The 23,209-nt window shown below is 43.8% G+C and overlaps 3 protein-coding genes across 6 annotated transcripts; 1 reads left to right on the top strand and 2 right to left on the bottom strand.

Annotated features, from left to right (window-relative positions):
• The first annotated feature begins 1,659 nt into the window (after window positions 1-1,659).
• Window positions 1,660-7,186, top strand: tnnt1 (troponin T type 1 (skeletal, slow)). Of its 3 annotated transcripts, XM_076032482.1 has the most exons (12): window positions 1,680-1,703; window positions 1,957-1,974; window positions 3,195-3,215; window positions 3,762-3,783; window positions 3,916-3,976; window positions 5,004-5,120; window positions 5,368-5,445; window positions 5,516-5,629; window positions 5,713-5,822; window positions 6,562-6,652; window positions 6,817-6,857; window positions 6,966-7,186. In XM_076032482.1, exons 5-12 carry the CDS (start codon window positions 3,920-3,922, stop codon window positions 7,009-7,011), a joined length of 654 nt encoding a protein of 217 aa, XP_075888597.1. In that variant the 5' UTR covers window positions 1,680-1,703; window positions 1,957-1,974; window positions 3,195-3,215; window positions 3,762-3,783; window positions 3,916-3,919; the 3' UTR covers window positions 7,012-7,186. The 3 variants fall into 3 exon arrangements, with proteins under 3 accessions (XP_075888596.1, XP_075888598.1, XP_075888597.1); XM_076032481.1 differs by lacking the exon at window positions 3,195-3,215 and having other exon boundaries at window positions 1,660-1,703; XM_076032483.1 differs by lacking the exons at window positions 1,957-1,974; window positions 3,195-3,215 and having other exon boundaries at window positions 1,660-1,703.
• Window positions 7,187-9,630: 2,444 nt separating this feature from the next.
• On the bottom strand, window positions 9,631-19,952 carry syt5a (synaptotagmin Va). Of its 2 annotated transcripts, XM_076032479.1 has the most exons (10): window positions 19,853-19,952; window positions 13,330-13,496; window positions 13,121-13,135; window positions 12,410-12,591; window positions 11,795-11,881; window positions 11,488-11,655; window positions 11,180-11,347; window positions 10,940-11,057; window positions 10,709-10,842; window positions 9,631-10,338 (listed from the first exon to the last, which is right to left on the bottom strand). In XM_076032479.1, the coding sequence occupies exons 2-10, from the start codon at window positions 13,487-13,489 to the stop codon at window positions 10,129-10,131; spliced, it is 1,242 nt and encodes a 413-aa protein (XP_075888594.1). In that variant the 5' UTR covers window positions 13,490-13,496; window positions 19,853-19,952; the 3' UTR covers window positions 9,631-10,128. The 2 variants fall into 2 exon arrangements, with proteins under 2 accessions (XP_075888594.1, XP_075888595.1); XM_076032480.1 differs by lacking the exon at window positions 13,121-13,135.
• A 1,182-nt stretch (window positions 19,953-21,134) lies between these two features.
• On the bottom strand, window positions 21,135-22,962 carry fthl27 (ferritin, heavy polypeptide-like 27). Its single transcript, XM_076032484.1, has 4 exons — window positions 22,641-22,962; window positions 21,968-22,114; window positions 21,740-21,865; window positions 21,135-21,618 (listed from the first exon to the last, which is right to left on the bottom strand). Exons 1-4 carry the CDS (start codon window positions 22,740-22,742, stop codon window positions 21,460-21,462), a joined length of 534 nt encoding a protein of 177 aa, XP_075888599.1. The 5' UTR covers window positions 22,743-22,962; the 3' UTR covers window positions 21,135-21,459.
• Window positions 22,963-23,209: the final 247 nt, after the last annotated feature.

The following is a 23,209-nucleotide window of genomic DNA, read 5'->3' on the forward strand; positions in this document are numbered from 1 at the left end:
CATCTCTGCATGCTTGACAGCCATTCCATTCTAGTGTCTGTTGAATTACAACACAGGCACACCTCGTTCTACTTTATGAAGTATTGATTAGGTGATCACCTGAACAAAATCTTGTTTGGCAAGGAAAAGAATAAAAACCACCTGCTATGGTCATCACCATCCTCTTGCAATAGGACCAGCTGGATGGTCAAAACAGTGCTAGTAGTACCTCAAAAGTAATTGGAATCAACAAAATAACTAATGACCATGCCAAAAGAGTTGAAAAGAAACGTCTTGAGGGTTCAATTCTGGTTTTACTGGCGGAGGGATACAATGAGCGTCAGGTTGCTTCCCTCCTTTAATTTTCTAAGACGGTAGTTCATCAGAACACGATCAAGCAGCAGACATTGGGGACAACAAAGCTACGGGCTGGCAGAGGGCAAAAAAAAACGACTCTTCACTGACCAGGATGACCGTCAACTCATTCGAATGTCACTCAGCAACCGTAAGATGGCGTAAAGTGACTCACAAAAAGAATGGCAAATGGCAGCTGGGGTGTAGTGCACGGCAAGAACAGTTGGAAACAGGCTCCTAGAGGCAGGGCTCAAGTCGTGTAAAGCTAGAAAAAAATCCCTTCATCAATGAGAAGCAAAGGAAAGAGCCAGGCTGAGGTTTGCAAAAGACCATAAGGATTGGACCAAAGAGGACTGGAGGAAGGTCTTTTTCCAACACCTGGTCATCTAATGGTTAGATGGAGACCTGGACAGGCCTACAAGCCGCGAAACTAGGTGGAGGGGGTGCTTTAGCAAGGCTGGAATCGGGCAGATTTGTCTTTGCGAAGGACGCATGAATGAAGCCACGTACAAGGTCATCCTTGAAGAAAACTTGCTTCCTTCTGCTCTGATAATGTTCCCCAACTCTGAGGACTGTTTCTTCTAGCAGGACTATGCTCCTTGCCACGAAGCTAGGCCGATTAAGGTGTGGATGAAGGACCACCAGATCAAGACCCAGTCACGGCCAGCCCAATCTCCAGACCTGAACCCCATTGAAAACCTCTGGAATGTGATCAAGAGGAAGACGGATGGTTGCCAGCCATCAAACAGAGCTGAGCAGCTTGAATTTTTGCGCCAGGAGTGCCATAAGGTCACCCAGCAGCAATGTGAAAGACTGGTGGAGAGCATGCCAAGACGCATGCAAGCTGTGATTAAAAATCAGCGTTATTCCATCAAATATTGATTTCCAAACTCTTCCTAAGTTAAAACATCAGTTTTGTGGTGTTTCAAAACAAATATAAACTTGATTTCTTTGTGTTCTTTGAGGTCTGAAAACACTGCATCTTTTTTTTTGTTGTTATTTTGACCATTTGTCGTTTTCTGCAAATAAATGCTAGAAATGACAACATTTTTGTTTGGAATTTTGGAGAAATGTTGTCAATAGTTTAAAGAATGAAACAAAAATGTCTATTTTACTGAAACGCATGCCTATAAATAGTAAAATCAGAAAAACGGATCATTTTGCAAGTGGTCTCTTAATTTTTTCCAGAGCTGTACATATATATATATATATATATATATATATATATATATATATATATATATATACATACATAATCACATATTCAAATGTAATTTCTTGTGATTCCACACGACCAATCCTTCTGGACGTCTTTGCTACAGAGGAGGACGCAGAGCTGGAGGAGGAGCCTGCCGAGGAGGATGGAGGAGGTGAGGATGCGAGCACTCGCGGGGTTAAAAGTGGCTCAATTCTCATGCCTTGAGACATGAACACCATGCCAAGCGGTTGTATTTAGATGCCATTATTTTTTCCCTCACTCGATGTACACACTCTAGAGTCTCCCCCCTCCATTCACCATCAGCGTGTGGTTTATACAGACGCTCCACTAACTCTCCCCCCTCTTAAAACCCCGCCCCCCCTGCCGCTCTCTCATTGGCTGACGCTGCTGATTCGACCTCTCAGAGGAGCAAGAGTACCAAGGTAAGAAAAGTTTGTGCCAATCACCAGTCAGACTTTCAGCACTGCTCAGGGCTAACCAACAGGCTTAATGTAACTGAAAAATATATTGAGATTATATTGAGATTTAAAAAAAAATTAAAAAAAGTTCATCAAACTCTCAGCTGTAGAGTAAAAACATCTAACGAGCCCCAACGCCTACCGCCGACATGTCACCCATCTGTGTTTTGCCAATGTTTGTTCACTGCGTCAGTGTTTTTCAACCACTGCGCTGCGGCACGCTAGTGCACGGTCAGATAATGACACGTGTGCCTTGAAAAATCATCCACGTTCACTTAATTGGTCTAAAACGATAAGAATCCATTGTGGAGTGGCTGTGCTTTAAACCACTGATTCTTAACTGGTCGAGTCTCAGGACCCACATCTTTTTTCGCCCCCTCATCATGAAGTCGCAACCCAAATTTATTACACAACAATAACGTCAAAACCACGAGCGCCCTTTTTGTCATGTGCAGTAAATAAGTTATTGAAATTATTTCATTGAATTGTGTGTTCTGCAAAATTAATGCCCAACATTTTCTCTAGAAACATATATATTTTAAGAAAAAGGGAAACTGCCCACGAAGCCACGGCCCAATCATAATAGCTCCAGGGACCTACTTTTGGGTAACAACCCACCAGTTGAGAAACGCTGCTTTAAAAGTCATGTAATCCTACCTTCCTCCCCCAATTCCTCCCACGATGTCAGCTTTGTGTGCATTTAAACAGGTTTCACACTGAGTGAGTCTAAATGAACAGACGTTATTGTCAACATTAGGCTAAAAAGTGTCATTTTATAATATTTTTGGTTGGTGGTGTGCCATGGGATTTTTTTTTTTTTCAATATGATAAATGTGCCGTGGCTCAAACAAGGTTGAAAAACACTGCTCTAAACATCTGCTTCGTTCACTCTCCCTGTTTCATTCTGTACATTTCTTCCTCCAGCTTTTGACTGTCTGTTCTTCCTTATTGCTCACTGCCTTTCACATGTTTCACCTGTTTTTTGTTTTTTTTTTATCTTTCTCCTCCATCCTCCGGTCATTTATCCTCCTCTGTCTTGGTTCTGGCCCCGGGGTTGGGTCTCTTTAACCCTCTTTTCTTTCTTGACTTTCATTCACGGCACCATTCTGGCTCCATGTAACACACTCCTTCATCATTTCAATACATATTCAATCTTTCAATCCGTCGTCGTGCCGCTCCATCAGATCAAGATGCCCAGGAGGAAGGTGAGAAACGGATTGCGACTTGCTCAAGGATAAGAATCTCTCCTGTCCTCAAGCTCGACATCATGTCACCTAACCTCAAACCTATACTCACCCCCCCTCCCCAAGAAAATGACTGACCTAACATATTCAAGCGTAACAATATTAAGAATCTACCCATATATACCCCACTGTACCCCTCTTTCGGAAGGCCAGTCTTTACACTTAAATGCAGTGAAGCTGTTAAAACTTTGTAAAGAATTCAAATACTTTAACCAGATGCTTTGGTAACTACTAAGAGTGGCAAACATGACCAAATACCAAATTCAGCTCAGTGTACCAATGGATTGGTAAGGGAGTTTGTGTTCTGTTTGATAATTTAAAAAAAAATGAGCTCATTTTCTGTTTTGTGCGTTATCTACTTTGCTAAAACTACCCATCAGTGTCACACACATTTTCAATTTATTTACAACAATTTTTTTTAATTTTTTTTTTTTTTTTTTTGGGGTGGGGGTCCTCCATTAACTTTAATTTCATGATCTTTTTCCCCATGTGGCTGTTGCTTTACAGAAGAGGAGCGCCCCAAACCCAAGTATGTTCACACCACTCGCCATTTCATTCTTGCCCAGGTCAACATGGGCTATATCACTCTGTCTGTGTGCACTCGTTCCACCTTTTCTTTTCCTGTCTTTTTCGTTGTTGCCGTCGTCGTCGTCGTCTCCAGACCCATGGCTCCCCAGCTTGCCCCTCCGAAGATCCCTGAAGGAGAGAGGGTGGATTTTGATGTAAGTGGCAGGATTAAAGTTGGAAGTTGCTGACACGGACACAAGAATCGCACTTGTTCGCCGCTATGGCTGTAACACGTCAGGACGTGGCGCTTGTTCCGAGAAGGCACGGATAGGGATGGGTGATGTCTTTATTCTCCGTAAAAAATCAAAATTTTGCTCGCCATTCATTTCGTGTCACGATTCAGGTCGCGGTCATTGTAGCTGTCAAGCAGAATTTCCACTGAGACTTCAGCGTCTGTCATGAGAACTCAGCTCTCCATCAGATTTCTTCATACTTCGTCACTATTCTGACTGTCATAAGAATTAGCTCAAAAGGTGGTGTATTGTATCCCTGACTTCTTTCATACAAAGGTCCACTTGGGTAGAGACTGGAGGGGAATTTTAAAGAGGAGTATCCATGGAATGCTAATATAAAGAAACAGTAACCAGGAAGTCAGGCATTCTAGGACCCCAGCATTATGTTATCGTGACATATCAGGTGAGAAACCTTCGCTGGCCCAAACTCAGAGGGGTTAAGCCCAAGGATCAATGCATACTTTGATCCCTTGTCACATTGGTTCTATTACTTGAGCCCAATTGGTTGGAGGAAATTAAGCATGGCTTGTTTATGTATGAGAGTATATCTGTAAATTTGGAGTAAGTCGTTCGTAGAACTCCCTCAGGTGCCTGATGGACACCAGACTTTTTACTTCTCAGGTGTCAGCAGTGACTCCTTCAACATCTACACATCATCTCTGCATGAGGAACCGCTCTACTTTTAAAATTTGACTGTTTTTATTGAGTGTTTTCAGGTAAAGGTTGTTTTTTCAGATTCAATTGTTAGCATTCTTTAGCAATATTGTTGCTGCCTTTAAATGTATGTAGCTATTGTTGCGTCAAGAGCCTTCCGCTGTGTGATGACAGGCACGACATAAATCAAGTTTATTGCAATTACTTTTTATTCTAGCGTCGATTTCTTCTCGTGTTTCAGCCCTTTAAATGTCAGCAACTTCAAATTCAATTAACGTGAACGTCGCCCCGTTAGGACATCCACAGGAAGCGTATGGAGAAGGACTTGCTGGAGCTGCACACTCTGATTGACGTGCACTTTGAGCAGAGGAAGAAGGACGAGGAGGAACTCATCAGCCTCAAAGATCGAATCGTAGGTTTATTCTATTCCCAACCTCTCAAGAAACAAATATCTCTTCCGACTACAAAAGTGACTGATGCACCACAGAGACTTTGACTCATCTCATGTCTCTTACTCCTGGATATCACGGTTTTTGGGACGAAGCTTTCGCTCAGTACGAATGTCGTCGATTGAGCTCATCGCGAGCGACCCCGAGCTTGTGAGACCCTGAGTGATTTATCTTTCTGCAAGTTTCTACGGCTGCTTTTCTCCCCACCAGGAGCGCCGTCGCTCAGAGAGGGCCGAGATCCATAGAGTCAGAGCAGAGAAGGAGAAGGACAGACAGAACAGGATTACGGTAAAACAAACACCGCACGCTCAAAAATGCCAAAACCGTTTCTCACATTCTCACAAATTTGGCACTGTAGGAGGAACGCCACAGAAAAGAGGAAGAGGAGGCCAAGAAGAAGGCTGAAGACGATGCCAAGAAGAAGAAGGTTCTGTCCGGCATCGGGGCCAACTTTGGAGGCTTCCTGGCGAAGGTCGGGCGGCAGTAGTGATGACTGTATGACTGTGACGAGGCGGTGAGGAGGGCGACGTAACAAGTGGGCTGTGTGGTTTCCAGGCTGAGACCAAGAGGGGAAAGCGACTCACGGGCAGAGAGATCAAGAAGAAGACTCTAGCCGAGAGGCGACAGCCCCTCACCGTGGAAAGCCTGAGGGAGGACGCCCTGAGGTGGGTCAAGCATCAAGTGGTTGCATTTTAGGTTGCAGCGCTCATCCTCTCACCCTCGCTCTCCTGAGCTTGCCAGTCCACCTTCTTCTTCAATGTTTTTTTGTTTTTTCACCCTAAATCTAAAACATGCTGTCAAGCAGCTGGATTGTCCACACCAGGCTTCCATAGAAATGTGGTGGTGCAAGATGCCAGCTTACTGCGAGCAAGACCCACATTGCTCTATGTATAGTCTTATATTATTATATAGGAACCGTTTTAAGGGTTGTAAAACCAAAACACTTTAATTGTACTGCGATTATACACTTTAATTAATGTATTTATATGCAATTTATGAAGCAATTTATAAAAATCATAAATCAGACCAAATTTTACACACTGGAGCTTTAATTTGAGGCCAACAAAATGATTTTGCTAAATTAATTCAATATACAATTGTTGGTGGATGTTGACGTTTGTGTTTTCGGATCAGACGAGGCCGAGGCCCTCAGGCAGCTCATTGTCCAATTAACCCACGAGAGAATGAATAGTTTGTGTCAGAATAAAGTAGAAGTGGCTCGTTTGGTAAAACATTCAAAAGGATGTTAGGCAATCCATGTAGACTGATCAAGTTTGTACTGCAATGACAAAAAATTTGAAATTTTACACATTAACAAAAAGTGCCGATTTTAAGGTTTCGGAATCTTGCGAAACGTTTGTTTGTGTGTGTGTGTGTGTGTGTGTGTGTGTGTGTGTGTCCCAGGCAACGTGCTCAAGAGATGTGGAACTGGATCTACCAGCTGGAGTCGGAGAAGTTTGACTTCATGGAATACATGAAGCACCAAAAATATGAGGTAATGCGGTTAAAACTGACCAAACTGACCAGATAATTGTTCACTATGTTCAGACAACAACAACAACAACAACAACAAAAAGACAAGAATTAGCAGCGTGAAGCCCATTGCATTAAGATCAGCTCCCAAAGCAATTGACAATTGTTTTTGTTTTTTTTCCGCAGATCATCGTGCTGCTGAACCGAATCCAACATGCTCAGAAATTGTGAGTAAACACGTAAAAAAAAAAAAAAAAAACACAATAAGACAACGCTACTCATCCGCATCAGGTCTGTGACGTCTCCCCTCTCTACATTTGCTCTTCCTCAAACAGTAAAAAGGGCCACGGCAAAGGGAAGGTGGGTGGCCGCTGGAAGTGACGGAGGAGGAGGAGGGGGGAAAAAAAATAATCAGAAGACAGAAAAAGACAAATTTACTATCTCATCTGCAAGAGCCGTCGCGGCCTTATGGCCTGCCACGCGTTTGTGTCAAGTTCTGAGTGTTTATTGGTGAGATGTAACGACAAATAAAAAATAAAACAACATCAGAAGCGGACTTTTGTCGCGTTGCTGCATTTTTTATTTATTTTTTTTTTTGCCGCCTCCTAAAAGTTTGGATGACTAATGAGTCAAATCTTCAGACTGGTTATCAAACATAGCTGCTGCTCTATGACCAGACGCAGCAGGTCACACAGCTGCTGATGCTCGTTGTGTTTTCAAATACTTAATAATTGTTCATTTTTTCCTACATTAGACAACAGCAGTGTCTCTCCCAAACCTGGACATGTGTGGCTGGCTGTCTTCTGTCTTCTCAGAAGTGTCCGAGCAAACAAGCGTCCCAGTACCCCAAGTGTCCAAGGCGAGACCCAGGCTGTGTATACTCAGTTGGTAATGGGGAACAGGTGGAAACAATCAGGGCCACGAAGACGAATCAGACCAGGTGGGGACACACAGGGGAAGGGGAAGTCAACCCACGCATGAGCGGAACGGGATTTCAAAATAAAGCAGGAAGTCATAAGAAAATTTAAATGAACTGAACAGACAAACACAAACTTGACCGCAGGGTTCAAGACATGACAGAAAAGTACGACCCTTTGTCATGGATGTGTTATAAGAACTGGACACTCAGTGGCCACTAGAGGTACTGCAGCCCCCCAAAAAACATTGTGGCACTAAAAGTTTTAATTTTTCCCCATAGAAGGCAATACAATAAATAATGCCTGTAAAACGGCTTACAGGATTAATGTGACCTGAAACACGGTTCATAATTGTAGATTTATTATCTATTGTAGATTTTTAAGTCATGGTCTTTTAGTCTTTCTAAAATAAAAAAAAAAATAGAAAAAAAGACCAGAAAATCGTCAGAAAAGAGTTTTATATTCCCAGTAAGATGTCACAGGGTCATACGTGCTGCTGTGTCTCGGCTCGTTCTGATTGGCCGATGCGTACAGAGGCGTGATGGGAAGTGAAACTACTGCACTATATTCTATGGGGTTGCATAATGCGGAATCAACTCGGAACACAATTTTTTTTATTTCTTTCTTTCTTCTGCATCTGCGCTGGTTGAGCAACTCCATTGAAATGAATAGGCCACCATATTGGATCCCGGGGGGGGGGGGGGCTTGACCTTTGTAAGAGACGCTCGAAATGACAGGAAGTGATGCAAGACTTGAGTGACACTTGAGAGAATTGAGTTCTTCTTTTTCCTATGTTAATGAAAGTCCAAGCCCCTCCTCCGCCCGCCGCCTCCACCTCCCTTCTCTAATTCCCACCTCACATGTTTGGCTCGCTGCGTGAGACAAGGACTCAAGAGGGCACGCTGTTAATCCAGCCTTTCACTAAGCGCACAAGGACGCACGGAGACCTCAGCCAGTCAGAACTCACGGCTGAAGCGCAGAAGAAGAGCAGGCTCGCTCCACTCATAAGGCGCCTGCAGGAAAATAACTAATGTTAAGTGTTAACTAACTATTCCGCAAAATTTTGCATCGACGACACTGGCGGTTTAATCCCATCAAACATAGATCATGATTCAATGGGATCATCTTTAACCCCCAGGGTCAGGCATCCAACCAAGTCTGGTGCTTTATAATGGTATCATGCTCACACATGAGGGTATTATATCGAGTGTGTGTGCACACATATAAATCCCACCACCCCCAAACCATCTGTTGTCGTTGTTGTTGTTTGGAAATATTTTATTCATTCTTCTACTCCTTTTTTGTTTGTCCGTTATACAATCACACTCGTATGACTTGAAAGAGAAGCCACAAAAAAAAAAAAACGTTGTTACATTTCTTATATTGTTATACACAAATACACGCATACGATCATAAATACGGCCGTTCACCGGACGACCCAAGCAGGACGTCCGTCACACATACAATTACGCACAATCGGCCACAGGGGATTAAGCCGTAATCAGTCAAAGCGTGGAGCTAAGTGTTTGACAGGGAATATCTGGGTACGACTATTCAGAGGGGCAACAATGAAAAAGAACATCATTTTATATTATTATTTCATTATTTAAGACTTGACGCCATATACTTGAAACTTAGAAAATGAACATCTTTGTGAATATCTTTTTTGTGTTAGGCAAAATTATTATTTAAAGGGGCAACATGTGATTTTCATCCTTGCCACATGTAAGGTAATACAAAATTGGTGAGTTAAATCTCAGGGCTGTTTCACCTGGGGTGGAACATCGCATCATCAAGGGCTAAAATGATGTTGGATGTAACCAATACAACCCTAAATCCAAAGGGTTTCCATCAGGACAACTTCGTATCGCCCCCTTAAGCTTGAGACAAGTTGAGAAAGACACAGGTAATCAACAAAACGGATTAAATATTAGCATTAATATTAACATAACTAACTAACAGCAACGTTCAATCATCCGAGCAACTGCTTGACCTTTGAAACAACAGTTTATGAGAAAAAAGAAAAGAAAAAAAAAGGAAAAAGAGAAAAAAGATAAGAAAGAAAAAGAAAGAACAGTTTACCCTGTTACTAGAGTGGCAAAATATTAGGAATGACGTCAGCTTTTTTTTCAAGTTAAGCTGTTTTTTTTTTTACTGATAAAAACGGTGCTATAAAGTTTTCTACACTAAATTTCATAGCATAAACAAAAAGGGAGCTGGAGTGTCAAGACGTTTTCTACATTTTTCAAATATTCCTTCTTATTTTCTTTTCCAATCTTTTCAAGCCTCCGTGTTTGATATTTTGCCGCACTCGGGTCTCAATGCGTTTGTGGATTACATTTTTCGAATGCACATTTAGGAAATATTTCAAGGGTAAAAAGCACACATGTAGTCATATGGCCAAAGTATTTCAACATAAATGACACTGTGAAACTAACAACAAATAAAGGTTCCCTTTAAAGTTAGACCGTCACTGAATGAATGAATGAATGAATGAATGAATTAACTCCATGGCTGTAGGATTCCGAATGGAAGCCTACCCTTCCATGCAGATGACAACGTGTATATTGTGTCAGTTCGTTTAACGGATAGGGGCCTTGAGAGCCGTGTCCACTTCTTCCTCTTGTAGCAGTGTGTGCCACTGGGCCACTGGACGCCTGGGATTGGCCAACATGTCTGACCAGTGGCGGAGACCAACCCCTGATGCGCCGTAGCCAATCCAGCACTTGCCAATGGGGTCGTTGCTGCCCAGCTTGTCGTAGTCGTACACAGTGATCAGCACCTGGATTTTCTGTACGTGAAGAGAATTAGAAGTAAGGAAGAGCGCTTTTTTTGTGCTACGTGATATTAAAAGGCAAAACAGTAATCCACGGAACACTATGCATGAATCATCTTTGGGAATATTTCATTTGCTGCGCTCTTTGACTTAATGGTAACAACAGCATTCTGCAAAAACAACAGCGCACCACACTGCAACCTGCTGCCAGGAGGCAGTTAAATGTTTTGCTTTTCCAGCTTGGGTAAGCGCTTGATAGACACATAAGCTGCACCATCTGGGCCGGCTCAAAAATGTCACTGCCTACATAATGAAATTCTTTAGTTTTAAATCGATGTGATCGATGGTGTGATAAATACACAGTAAAATGAAAAAGTGGACAAACCTGGATCTGGGAGAAGGGGATCTCGAAGCTAAAGCTCTCGTTGAAGTAGGGGTTCAGTGTGTTCTGCTTGACCGACGTCTTTTTCTTCTTCAGTCGCTTCCCGTTGTGCTGCAGCACCACTTTGACAAACGGATCTAAAGGACAGCAGGCAGGAGAAGTGGGGTGGACATCAGGAGGTGAAAGCGGCGATAGCGATCCGAGCGCGCCTTGCAGCCACGTGCGTTTCCTCACCTGACAGTCCGCCGACGTCCATCTTCTTCAAGTTCTTGGCCTCCATGATGTTCACTGTTAGCTTCCCCGCAGTGGGCACGTAACGAAGTGATATGCAGATGTCACCCAGCTTCTCTTGCTGTCATGGGGTGAAACATAAGGGTTTGGATTGGATCGTTGTGCTCATCGCCTCGATTGCATCGAGCGGCGGAGCGATTGCTTCCATTCAAAATACATTAAGGAGACATGAGAAGCACAAACCTCTTCTTTTTCTCCCCCGGCAAGATCCTTCCATTCATGTATCGGCTGTGCGAGGTCAATGGAGTTCATGGGGATTTTGATCTCACCAATGAGGTCGTGTTTTCCAAAGCGGTCAAAATCAAACACCTGCAGCACCAGAGTTTGACCTCCCAACTCGCTGTATGGGATCTGCAAGTAAGCAGCGGATAAAAAAAAAAAAAGACAACTTTAACATCAACACGGTAGCAGATGTATGGCGGTATCTCGGTTCAGACGTTGTTTTTAGATCAATATTGTTTTCATTGTGCCATCAGTAAAGAGGTACGGACCTTGAACATGAAGGTCTCATTGAACACAGGACAAAGGTTCTTGCGCTGGACTTTTGTCTCAAACTTCTTTTTCTTATCTGGCAGCATGTAGACTTTGACATAAGGATCAGAAGTCCCACCCATGTCCATGGCTGCCAGGTCCTGAGCCTGGAGGATGCCAACTATCAGCTGGAAGGGGAAAAAAAGGGAGCAGATAAGTTTAAATGTAGAGTGTCAAAGGGAGGACGTAGAGGACGTTTCTGGAAAGTCCATGTCCAGGGCTGTTGTATGTCTGGAAAGTAGAGTCCACAAGTGAGCACGCACTTACTTGATTATCAGAAAAGTTATAATCCAGCGTGTATTCCAGTTTTCCAAAGTTCTCTTTTTCCTCCTCTTCTTTTCCTTCTTCTCCTTCCTGAAAAACACACAGTTTCGTTCATGTGAGTGGTGCAGTCCTTCTTGACGCAACTTGCCGCTGTCTCAATTTACCCTATTCTTCATTTGTGTCAAATTTTGAGTGTATTTGCGCTGTGAATGAGTTCACCGAATGAGCTCTGGACTCCACCTTTGGCCCCCTCAACTTCTGCCATGTACAACATGGAATCATCGACGGAAACAATTGCCCTTTTAAACAGAGAACTAGAGATCCACCCTAATGTACTTCCTGTTGTAGTCTGTGTCCCAAGGAATATTTTATATAAAATCACAAAGATTTAAATTTAAAATCTTGATAATCTCCTACGCGTTCATAAAGTTGACCTGTCCCCTATGAAAGATCAATGGGGAATAGATGAATGAGATCAGTGGTGTCAGCTACATTGGGGGGGTAGCAGGGCATATATTGGTAGCGAGTCTGGCGGAGCCTCCCACACAAATTTTTGAAAGATGGAAATGCAAATTCTGGCATTCTGGTGCCTTTTACCACGTTTTTAGATGAACTCACCTTCTTCTCGTCTCCGTCCTCTCCATCCTTATCCTTCTTCTTGCGCCCCCGCCCTCCCTTTCTCTCGCGGACTTTCTTGGGCTTCTTGCCCTTGTTGAAGCACTTCTTGAAAATGCAGAACCCCATGCAGCCAATAAGAGCCAGAACCACAACCACAATGGCTCCCACAGCCCACGTGGGCACTGGAAAAAAAAGAAAGGAGAGAAGCCAAAGGTCCTTCAGTTTGTTTAAGCCTTTAAACAGCCTTCCCACTTTGCACATGTAAAATAATCCAGTCCTTTAGAAAGAAGTGCCGTGCAAAACCTGGAATGCTTTACTTTTATCAAACATAAACACCTATTAGCAAGATCAGTGAAGTTAGTTGGAAGGCGGCTTAGTAACAGAGAGGTTTAACGAGAACATGTCAGTAGTGTCTTTCTAGGACAAACTACTTAGGTCCCTTTCAAGGTCGTGGCTATAATAATTAATACGGTTGATGTGTTCACTTATAGCATATGGGCTGATTTAAAAAGATTCCTAAATGACAATCCAGATAACTGCAATATTGACTGAGCCGATAAGTTGGATTTAGCCACTGTTGGGCGAACTTTGGTGAGGGCAGACTGCACACTGGCTGTGACGGCAGGGGAATGACGAGATGAGATGTTCCTGTTATCCATGGAGACGGCTTGTGTCATCAAAAGTGGAGGGTGGGCTTCGAAGTGGACTTACTGTTAAGTTTATGATCTGGGGGAGTGCGGCAGAGTGATCACATGAGGAAATGAGAGAGGGAAGAAGACAGACAAGATGCACATGAGGTGAAAAAGTGAGATGGCCCTCGGAGGGTAATGTTTGATCAACACACGATCGACATTGTGGTTATATGAGTGGCTCATCCGACAAAGCACATCCGTTTTTTTGCTGTGACCACGGATGCTTACTTGGGAGGTGCGTGAGCTCATTGAAGAATTTGTTTTTTATGCTGTTGAACTGGTGGCTGGAGTGGTGGGAGGGGGGCGGTGGGGCCGGGCGCTCCTTTTCCTTCTCCTCCTCCTCGGCCGCCCTGCGGAAGCGCGGGCCTGCCACACTGACCAATCGCATCGCTGCTCTGGAGAAAGCAGAGAGAGGAGAGGAGTTTTTGGGGGGAGGCAAAAAAAAAATCAAAAAAAATCAAAAAATACTTTAATGATAGTTTAGCATGAGATGGAGTGGTAGACGCAAGATCTCAACATCTCAACAAAGTGATTAAAAAAAACACACACACAAAAAAAACATAGTGTGTCAGTTTTCTGGGAGGCAAAAAAAAACAAAACAATTTTAATCAGCCAGAAACTCACCAACGTCACCGTCCTATCATAGTTCAGCATAAGACGGACTGGTCGAATGCAAAATCTCAACATGTCCGAAACATACATACTACACATTGTTACAATGAAGTTGTCCACATAAAGAGATAATTAAGTTTGTAACTTTTTTTTTGACTATGCCCTTATCGTCTATACATAGCTAAGCTAAGTAGCTAATACCGTAGCATGTGCTTTCAGTTAAATGTGCTCCTAAAATAAATGAAAGTTGTAGTGGTACGGGTAAGGCACACATTAGTGCTAGTAGTGGTCTAAAACATGCAAGAGACCTTTATTACAATACAGAAAGTGATACGTGGGAAAATGAACTGTGATTGTATTCTGCCTGTTGTCCTGAACTCTGCTCTGCTTACATGCAGAGGACACATTTTCCAACCTTTGGGATGTGATGTGACGGTCAGTTGGGCTATATATCACTTTCTGATAATCATGCCACTCTCCAAAGGCCACAGACCCAGACTCCGCCTTCTCTACACATTTCTCTCTCTCTCTCTCTCTCTCTCTCTCTCTCTCTCTCTCTCTCTCTCTCTCTCTCTCTCCCTCTCTCTCTCTCTCTCTCTCTTTCTCTCTCTGTCTCGCTCTCTCACACACTGATCTAACAAGATTAATTGCCAGAGGTAATCCAAAAATCCCTTGGCCTAAACAAATGAAGGACAGTTGGCCTGCCTGGGTCTCCTCCCCTTTCTCCCACCATCCACGCCATCATCCCTCTTTCACTCCTCTTTCGTCCTGCTCGCTTTCGTCACTTTACCCTCCTGCCACCCAGCTGAAGGTGAGACACACCTACAGAGATTTCCACACACATCATACGGCAGGACTGAGGTCTGACACACACTGTCAAGTGTGATACTTTAACCCCTTTATCTCAATGGATTGCATAAGCAGAGGATTAGAGGGAGACCTCGGTGTTTGCACACAAATATAATATCTAACAAAACAATGCTGAGTTATAATTCAAAGGTAAACCGGGAAATCTACATATCTCTCCCTCTCTCTCTAGTCCAGATAGATAGATAGATAGATAGATAGATAGATAGATATGATTGCTGCATCATGGTGTTTCAGTTCAATCATGCATCATGGTGTTTCAGTTCAATTGTAGAACACCCCAACACTAGGTTGATGAGCCCAGCTGTTCTCTAGGTCACAGCAGAGTTAGCCTGGACTTCCGCCAGAAACTTACATCAGTGGGCCACCTGGTCAGGATTCTGTGGGAACACATGTCTCTAATGACTGTCTGCAAGCCTTGCTCAGAGCGGAACGGCAGGGGAAAAAGATTCCAGGCTGTTGACACCGCTGCTGAGGTCTGAGGAGATGGAGGAAGTCACTTTGGGAGGAGTCACGTGGACTTCTGAGTTCCAAGTCCAAATGAGCCACTTGAAATAAACAGGTGCATCTTCGGCTCGGACCTTCGGCATCAGCAATCGCCCTCAATGACTATGGCGACGTTTGTGATCTTGCACGGGCCGCCAAGGACGGCGTGCTTCCGATCATCAGAAAGTATTGAAACAACTGTGCCTTCTGCTTTGTCTACGCTCACTTAGAAATAGGCCCCTGTTCCTCTGTGCCAAAGAGTCTGGAGATCGTCTACAGCTGTGAACATCAAGCATGTCTCCGTGGCCACCCATTAGATGGCATACTTCCCTTTGCACCAACTGTTCCTTCTGCTTTGTGTATGTCCATGTGGAAATACAGCCCTGTTCCTCTGTGACAAAGTGTCTGGAGATTGTCCACAGCTGTGAGCATAAAGTGTGTCTGAAGGGCCTACATAGGATGAAATACTTCCCGTCATCAGCAAGTATTGCAACACCTGCCCCTTTGCTTTGTCTACACCCGCTTCGATATATAGTTCCCTGTCAATCTGTGTCGAAGTGTCTGGATAATGTCTGCAGCTGTGAACAAAAATGTGTCTCCATGGCCTCTATTGGATGGCATACTTCCCACCGACAGAAAGTATCGCTAGACACCCATCCCTTCTGCTTTGTGCACGCCCACTTAAAGATGGACAAACGTTCCTTCTGTGTCAAAGCGTCTAGTGAGGCCTCAGTGGCCTCCATCACAGACTCCGAGCCTTCTGCATTCCCCTACTTCAACCTTCACACTCCCAACAAAGCTCGACTGAACGGAAAGTCCTGCTGAGGTCTCTGCTCTAGCCGACTGCGTTGACTTCTTGAGCATTACCATCCTAACAGGCCTCTCATAGTTGAGATGTAACAGGCTCCCACAGGGGCAAGTGTCTGGCTGCGTTCAGACTGCAGGCGAATCCGATTCAAAATAGATTCCTTCTCACATCCGAACTTTTTAGGGCCGGCTGTCCGCACTGTTTTTAGCCAGTGTCCAAGTGGGATCCGCCTGTGTTCAGACTGAGGCGTCATCCAGCGCGTGCAGTGTGTGATGTCATAGCAAAAACTAAATGGACTTGTTGCGATACATGCCCTGGAGCTTGGCTTGGATGGAGCTACCTGCCCACAGACTGACGAGGCAATGAATTTCCTCCTCTGTCCAGGGACTGCTGTTTTCTACTTCTTCTGTCTGCTCCATTACGTTACACCTCTGCACCTCGAATGGATGGCGCTCTCCGGTTGTGGCGCTTGGGGTCTTGCAATCGCGTAAGAGCGACATCACGGACAGTCAAAACCAGCGCGGGATTCTGCTTGGCGACTCTGGAATTGGCAGCTGCAGCCAACCGACCACGGAGCACGTTTGGGGGAAAGGAAAAGGTGCACACGTCTGTTTGTCTCCTCACATTTGGACTGTTTTGCAGGAGTGTGGAGAGCGAGGAGAAAGAAAATGCAAAAAGGGAAACAAAACCGTTGAAAAGTATGATGCCACACTGGATATTTTTGAATCACCGGGGAGAGTCGGTAGGAACTTGGTTTCCCAGATGGTACACAGTACTGGACAAAGAGGTTGATGGTTTGTAGAAGCTTTTAAGGGTAAGTAGTCCAATTTTCTTGTTTTCTTAAAGTAGCGGGCGCAGTCCTTTACCCGTACTGGTCCTAACAACAAGTTTTCCCAAATGAATTCAGTCAAACTTATCTTTATTGTTGAAGATTCTATGACCGAGCTGAAAAATGTATCTAATCTTTATGATTTTACTTAAACCAAATAGTGGTGAATCTGTACTGTTCTTTCTGACGGGAGCTCTAGCATTACTGCAACAACAAGCAAAGTAGCTTCCGGCCCTTCCATCAAGCCCTGTAGCAACTTCTACAAAAATGCAATAACTCTTCAATTGCAACTCTTCAATGGTGTAGTGTGTGAAATTGGAAATAACAAAGTTCTAAAAAAAAAACAAAAAAACAGGTTTATTCAATGTGTTTAGACACAGGGTAAGCAGGATACACATTTGCACTTACAGAATAAACAACTTTCATTGGAGGAAAAGAAAGAGGCAGAGGATCATCACCAATACATAAGCGCCGGTGCTAGCCTGCTAAATAAGCACCAGTGCTAGCCAGCTAGACGCAGGAAAGTTCTTTTGTGCGTTTGTTCTGCAATCCAGCTGTGAAGCCCTGACGTCACAATGACACATTCTTTTATTTGCGGGTCCATCCCCAGAGCAGCAGCCTGTTTGTGTAATATGCCACAGCGTAGTTGCCGCAACAGTCTGAGCCAAAGAAAGAGGCTATTGTTAAAAAAAAGTTTCACGGGTTCCGCCACTGTTTACCGATTGATGACTGGGAAGCCTTTCGACCCAGAAATAGAATCTCCCTCAGACTTAACAAGCCGCTCTGTCCTCTTGGTTCACATCACTCCGCCAACTCAAAGTGCACATTTCAATTCTTTCTGTCCAGTTCTCCCACATTTCTGAACTATTACTCTGAAAAGCTGCTCGGATCTTCTCTGAATACCCTTCGCCAGGTTAACCTGCTGGTTTGAATGAGGACAAATTGAAAGCTTGCTAGGCACAGCAGCAGCAGTAACCATGGGGGGGGACATGAAAGGGCAAATGGTGGATTGTAAATGTAGATTATGTATTTTCTGTCAGTTCAGTATTCATGCCCAATAAAGGCAAATTATTCTGTTGCATTTCAGTGGCTATATAAAACCATTTGCTGGAATCCTTTGGTTTATCTGAGGATGACGTGAAACCCTGAATACCGAACATGTTGTCTGGCTGGATTGTCCATACCGGCTGCCTTATAAACGTGGCGGCGCAACATGGCGGCCCCCTGTGAGCAAGAGCCTTGCTGTATGTATGTGTAAAATAATTATTTTATGGATTGTAAACCCAAACAACTTTTATTTTACAGTAATTATACATTTATACAAATACATTTCTGGGTATTATATCGAGCTTTTCAAGCCAAGAAATCCAAGCCAAAATGTACAAACTGCACCTTTATTCATTTGTTTAGGAAGAACGTAATAAATGGGGAACAGCATATAACAGTATATGTCTTTATGATATATTTATGATATATGTTAAAAGGACATTAAGGCATAGTTTTTGCATCGTTTTAATCAGATCTTGCACCAACTGGCTCCTGATTCACTCTGTGAAAGAGTGGAGGTAAACAGCCGGTGGAGGGATTTTGTCACTGTGACGGCTCAGCTGAGGGCTTAGAGTTGATGCCAAATGCCACAATAGGCTTCTTTACACTGACAGCTTAATGAGGCTATTCACAACCAGTTACCTGGTTGATAGGGTTGGTAGGGCGACATTACAAGGGACGAGACAAATATGACAGCAGAGACGATGTTCCTTCCTGAGCAGGCAAACTATTTGCTTTAGAAGCAAAATTGTTTTTGCCTGATTTAAAGGCAGATTTGAGGGACAGTTTGTCCACATTAAACATTAGAAATTTTGCTATTCTGATTATTATCCAACCCACTCTAATTACACGTTGATTTTAGTCAGCTTGACAGGACCCATTTTTTGCAGATCATCCACTGCAGACTGTCACACATGACAGCTAGTAAGTAAAATCATCTCATTCATTAAAAAAAATAATAATAATTATAAAAATAGGTTGCTGCACATTCACAGTAGTCGCTGGTGTAAGCGGTGACTACTGAACCTCCAATGGTAGCACATGGGGAGACATAACATGAATATCAATGTTCTCTATCACAATAAGTAGTGAAGTAAGTATGTATTCCGTCAAGTGAGAGGCTGTCCCCTTGCCAACTGCAACGTCTTCCGTCGTTTTGATTAGCATCAAGTTGTGCTAACTGTTGTTTACTGACAGGTGACAGTTCAGAGGGCAGGGAGGATGAGGAGATTTGCATACATTGACGTTGGCGTCTGGCCACTAAACAAGAAGCCACCGCTAGTTTTGTACGTAGCATAACGTTGGAATTTCCTCGCGTCTGACGGGCTGCATTTTGCACGCAGACCCTTAAAGGGGTAAATCCTGACATGGTCGGAAAATAAGCTATCTTCCGTGGGTTCACGTGTATCTTTGGCCTTGGAATCCTGTCAACGGGCCATTGACTTTAAAGTGTGGCTCCTCTTGTTTCTCCAATTTGAGGGTCAAGAGCAGAAACCAACTCTGAAACGTCTCACACACTAAATTACATTGCGCTGGTGCAAAATGGTGGTTGATTGCGCGTGAAAACTAAAAATAGTCGTGTGCTAGCTTCTGTCAATCCAATTAAACTAATCTTTCCCAGTTCTGAGCAACAGAACCCAGTATGCGTGACTGTTCATCAAATGTGTTGCTTTTTCATTACACCATTGTTTCACTCGCTCCGCTCCCCCCCAAAAAAGAGAATTAAAATACAACAAATCACCTGTGATGACGAACGCTGCAACTAAACCAATGGAGCTGAGTGTCAACAACAAAGTATAAAATAGTGAAATTCAGTCGATCTCTAATGATTTATGTGTTGATGTTATGAAGATCTGCAGTAACTTTCGATATAAATTCATTTGAACAAGAAACTTGATATTTTAAGGTAAAGAAATTGGAAATTTCTAGAAATCTGTCTTTTTTTATTAGTCATAAGTCAATTCGCTCATTTTAAATTTTTTTTTTTTTTTTTTTGCATTACTAACTCTTAACTTGTATCTCTGTTCAACATGGAAACTAAACAATTCCAAAACAAATTATTACAAATAAGAAAAAAAAAAAAAATCACGCACTTGACTCACCTATTTAATGTCAACTCCTCTTGTTTGTTTGTCTCTTATTTCACCGCTTAGCATCCAACTGTCCACCACACCAAATCCGTCACTGCTGACTGATGGCAAGTCGCTTCATGCGGCTGTGCCTCTCCAACCCCCACCCCACCCCACTGCACCACCACCACCCTTCCCCCGGCCAGAGTTAATCTCCACTATATCCCTCGCTGCCAACGACTTACAGAGCACCTCCACCACAGGAAGTCCATCTTTAACGGACAATTTTCTTTTTCTCCCCTCTTACAAATTAAAAGCTCTGGTCTTTCACCTCAAAATTTCAATCTAACCGAAATTGGATGCCGATGAATTGAGGTGTCTCCGCTTTTACCATATATGGGTGTATGGAAAGATACTGATTTGTTATCTTTTTCACTTTTTTTTGGGGGGGGGGGAGCACATGAACTTAATCAAAAGTCACAAGCAAGTTAGTCATCAGACTTTTGAAAGTAACGTGCCTTCAGCACCCTGGTCAGCAACCAAATTAGAACTTCCAGTCAGACAACCCCTTCTAGACAGACAGACAGACAGTCAGTCAGATAGATAGATATACAGACAGACAAGACAGCCTGCAGTGCAGTCTATCTCCATTGGAGGGCGATGGCACTATGCAGTACCCTCTCAAACAAGTTCACGACAGTGTGTCCATACGGCATGATTGACTTTCTTCAACAGTGCTTTTCACACCATCGCCGATCTATGTACTTAAACATCACAAGGACAAAATATGACTCGTTTCAACAAACACAAAAAGGTCTCAAATTACAGGAATACAGTTTTGTAAAACAGAACTGAAAGAAAATCGATGACTGTACTCGTTTCATACGCTTTAATTTTCACTGGCGGAGACAAAAGTGCAGTGTTTGCACTGGAGTTCACAAGTCACTGCACACAGTCTGACTTCGAGGTGGCCAGACTTTGGAACCTGGTCTGCCAGATAAGGGAAATTACAACCACAGCAGACTTCTGAAAACAGCTGACCGACGCACTTGTGCCTTGCTTAGCAGTAAACAATACATGTGAAGGTACACTAGACTCTGGGGAAACTTTCACCCCTTGACTCAACTCAGCCAAGTTAACGTGAAAACCTGTGATGTGCATCAGGTCAGTTACAGCCGGCCTATGTGCTGAGCTGCAGCTTTAAGACATAGGACATCCCATTTTAAGATAAGATAATGTTGACGCAAACCCAGAGTGTCTTTTATCTCGTGGGATGACCCGAATAGTTCACAGATGAAAAGACAAGACGCTCAAGTCCAGCTCAAAAGGTTTATTCCAATTTGTATTTCAGATGCAATTCATTTCACAATCACAGAAATATCACGAGAGAGGCTTGTAGGGAATGACAGGAGGCGACAGAATGCCACTTGCGTCAACATTAGTCAGCTCACATTCAGAACCAAAGAAAAAACGAATTCCATCTCCTTGCATGACATCAGATCACGTGAGCGTTGAAACTGCGTTAGCAAATTTTGACAGAAATTGACGCTGCGCTCGGTGAGGCTATGAGCAGAAAGCAGTGGGAGGAGCGTGCGCGCATTGATTCGGACTCCACGCTCTTCTCGCCGTCGGGCCGGCGCTTAGCTGCTCTTGCCGTCCAGGGAGTGCTTGTCGAACAGGTACTCGGCCATCTTGTTGTTGTGGGCATCCATGCGGGTGAGGTTGGTGATGTGGTCACCCAGCTTCTTGATGGCCTCCACCTGCTCGTTCAGGTAGTGGCTCTCCAGGAAGTCGCACAGCTGTTAGACAGAGAGAGAGAGAAGAGAGTAAAATACCAATAATGGTTTAAGGTCCATTTCCCAAGCTCAAGTCTTTAGAAAAAAAAAAAAAAAAAAAAAAAAAAAAGACCAAACAACTTACATGGGGGTCTACGTGCTCGGAAGCCAGCTTGTGCAGGTCCAGAAGGGCCTGGTTCACGTTCTTCTCCAGGGCCAGCGCACACTGCATGGCTTCCAGTCCGCTCCCCCACTCGTCACGCTCGGGTTTCTAAGCGCAAGGTGGTCACGTTAGTACATGGAGGGGGCACCAGGCAGGACGGGTGCGCCGAGGCCTCCCCGGGCCCAGGTTTTAACCCCCGCCCTAACCCACCTTGACATCATGCAGGACAACGCGTCCGCCTCTCTTGTTCTGGAAGGACAGCAGTTTCTCAGCGTGCTCCCGCTCCTCGTCGCTGTTCTCCTTGAAGAAATGGGAGAAGCCGTTGAGGGCCACGTCATCCCGGGAGAAGTAGAAAGCCTGGAAGGGAGGGAGAAAAAGAAAAACATTAGGAGAGGGCATCCATAATTATGAGGCAACGACATGTGGCAAACAACTTGTTATGCAGTCGAACGTGAGGTCAGGCACTGATGAGTAACAGGTTCAAGGCACTGATAACCACTGGGCGGAGAGAAACGCATGCAGCGTAAGCATGAGGTTGCATTTTCTCAGCAAGCTTTAAAGTGATGGTGTTTCACGTTGAAGCGGAGTAAAACAACACCGGTTGACTTTTTTTTTTTTTTTTTTTACATCTTAACGTATTTTTTTCTATTCTTTTTTTTAATTTAAAGATTTTTTATTCACCAACACTCAATTTCGACTTTATTCTGAAAATGGAAAATTGAAAACAAAAACACCCCCCTCTTCTTGCGGCCCTTATTCTCTTCCGTACACACATTACATTGCCTGTGCACATAGCACATTTTGAAGCTAAAAAAGCAAGCATAACAACAAAAATTTCATCGACGGCGAACAAAAGAAACACTGCACAGCTGTCTTTTCTTACCATGGAAGTGTAAGTGTAGGAGGCGAACATCTCCATGTTGACCATCCGGTTGATGGCGGCCTCGCAGTCGCGGTGGTAGTTCTGGCGCACTTGGGACTCCATTTTGGGCTGGCGTTTTCTTTAAGGCTTTTCTTAACAAAACGGTACAAAAAAATAGAGCTTCGCGGCGACTTGGTCCGTAGTATGTAAGTGTTGAGAGGTAGTTAGTTATTTTATCTGTGTCCTGAATGGCGAGAGAAAAGAGAAGAAAAACAAGAAGTTCCGTTCAAACACTGTTGAAGCAAGAACTCCTTTGACGTTTCTTCCCCGGAGGTTGAGATGACAGGGGCGAGACGACCCGAATTTATACCGCGCAGGCGGACCACGTGACCTGTTCGACGTCCCCCTTCGCCCGCTACGCCAATTGCAGGGCGTCTTGGTAACACGTGACCATGGCGATGACACAAGTATGATGTAGCAACATTTCTAGAAAAAAAGAACGTTCTGCCGTGACTCAGCACTTCAGCGTCGAGCTTTTAATGCGTTAAATGTAAAAAAATAGAATTTAGAAAATAGTTTGATATATGTTT

Source organism: Nelusetta ayraudi, unplaced genomic scaffold (assembly GCF_046127955.1).
Source record: "Nelusetta ayraudi isolate G7.1 ecotype Tasmania unplaced genomic scaffold, CSIRO-AGI_Nayr_v1 ptg000034l, whole genome shotgun sequence".
NCBI classification, from domain to species: domain Eukaryota; kingdom Metazoa; phylum Chordata; class Actinopteri; order Tetraodontiformes; family Monacanthidae; genus Nelusetta; species Nelusetta ayraudi.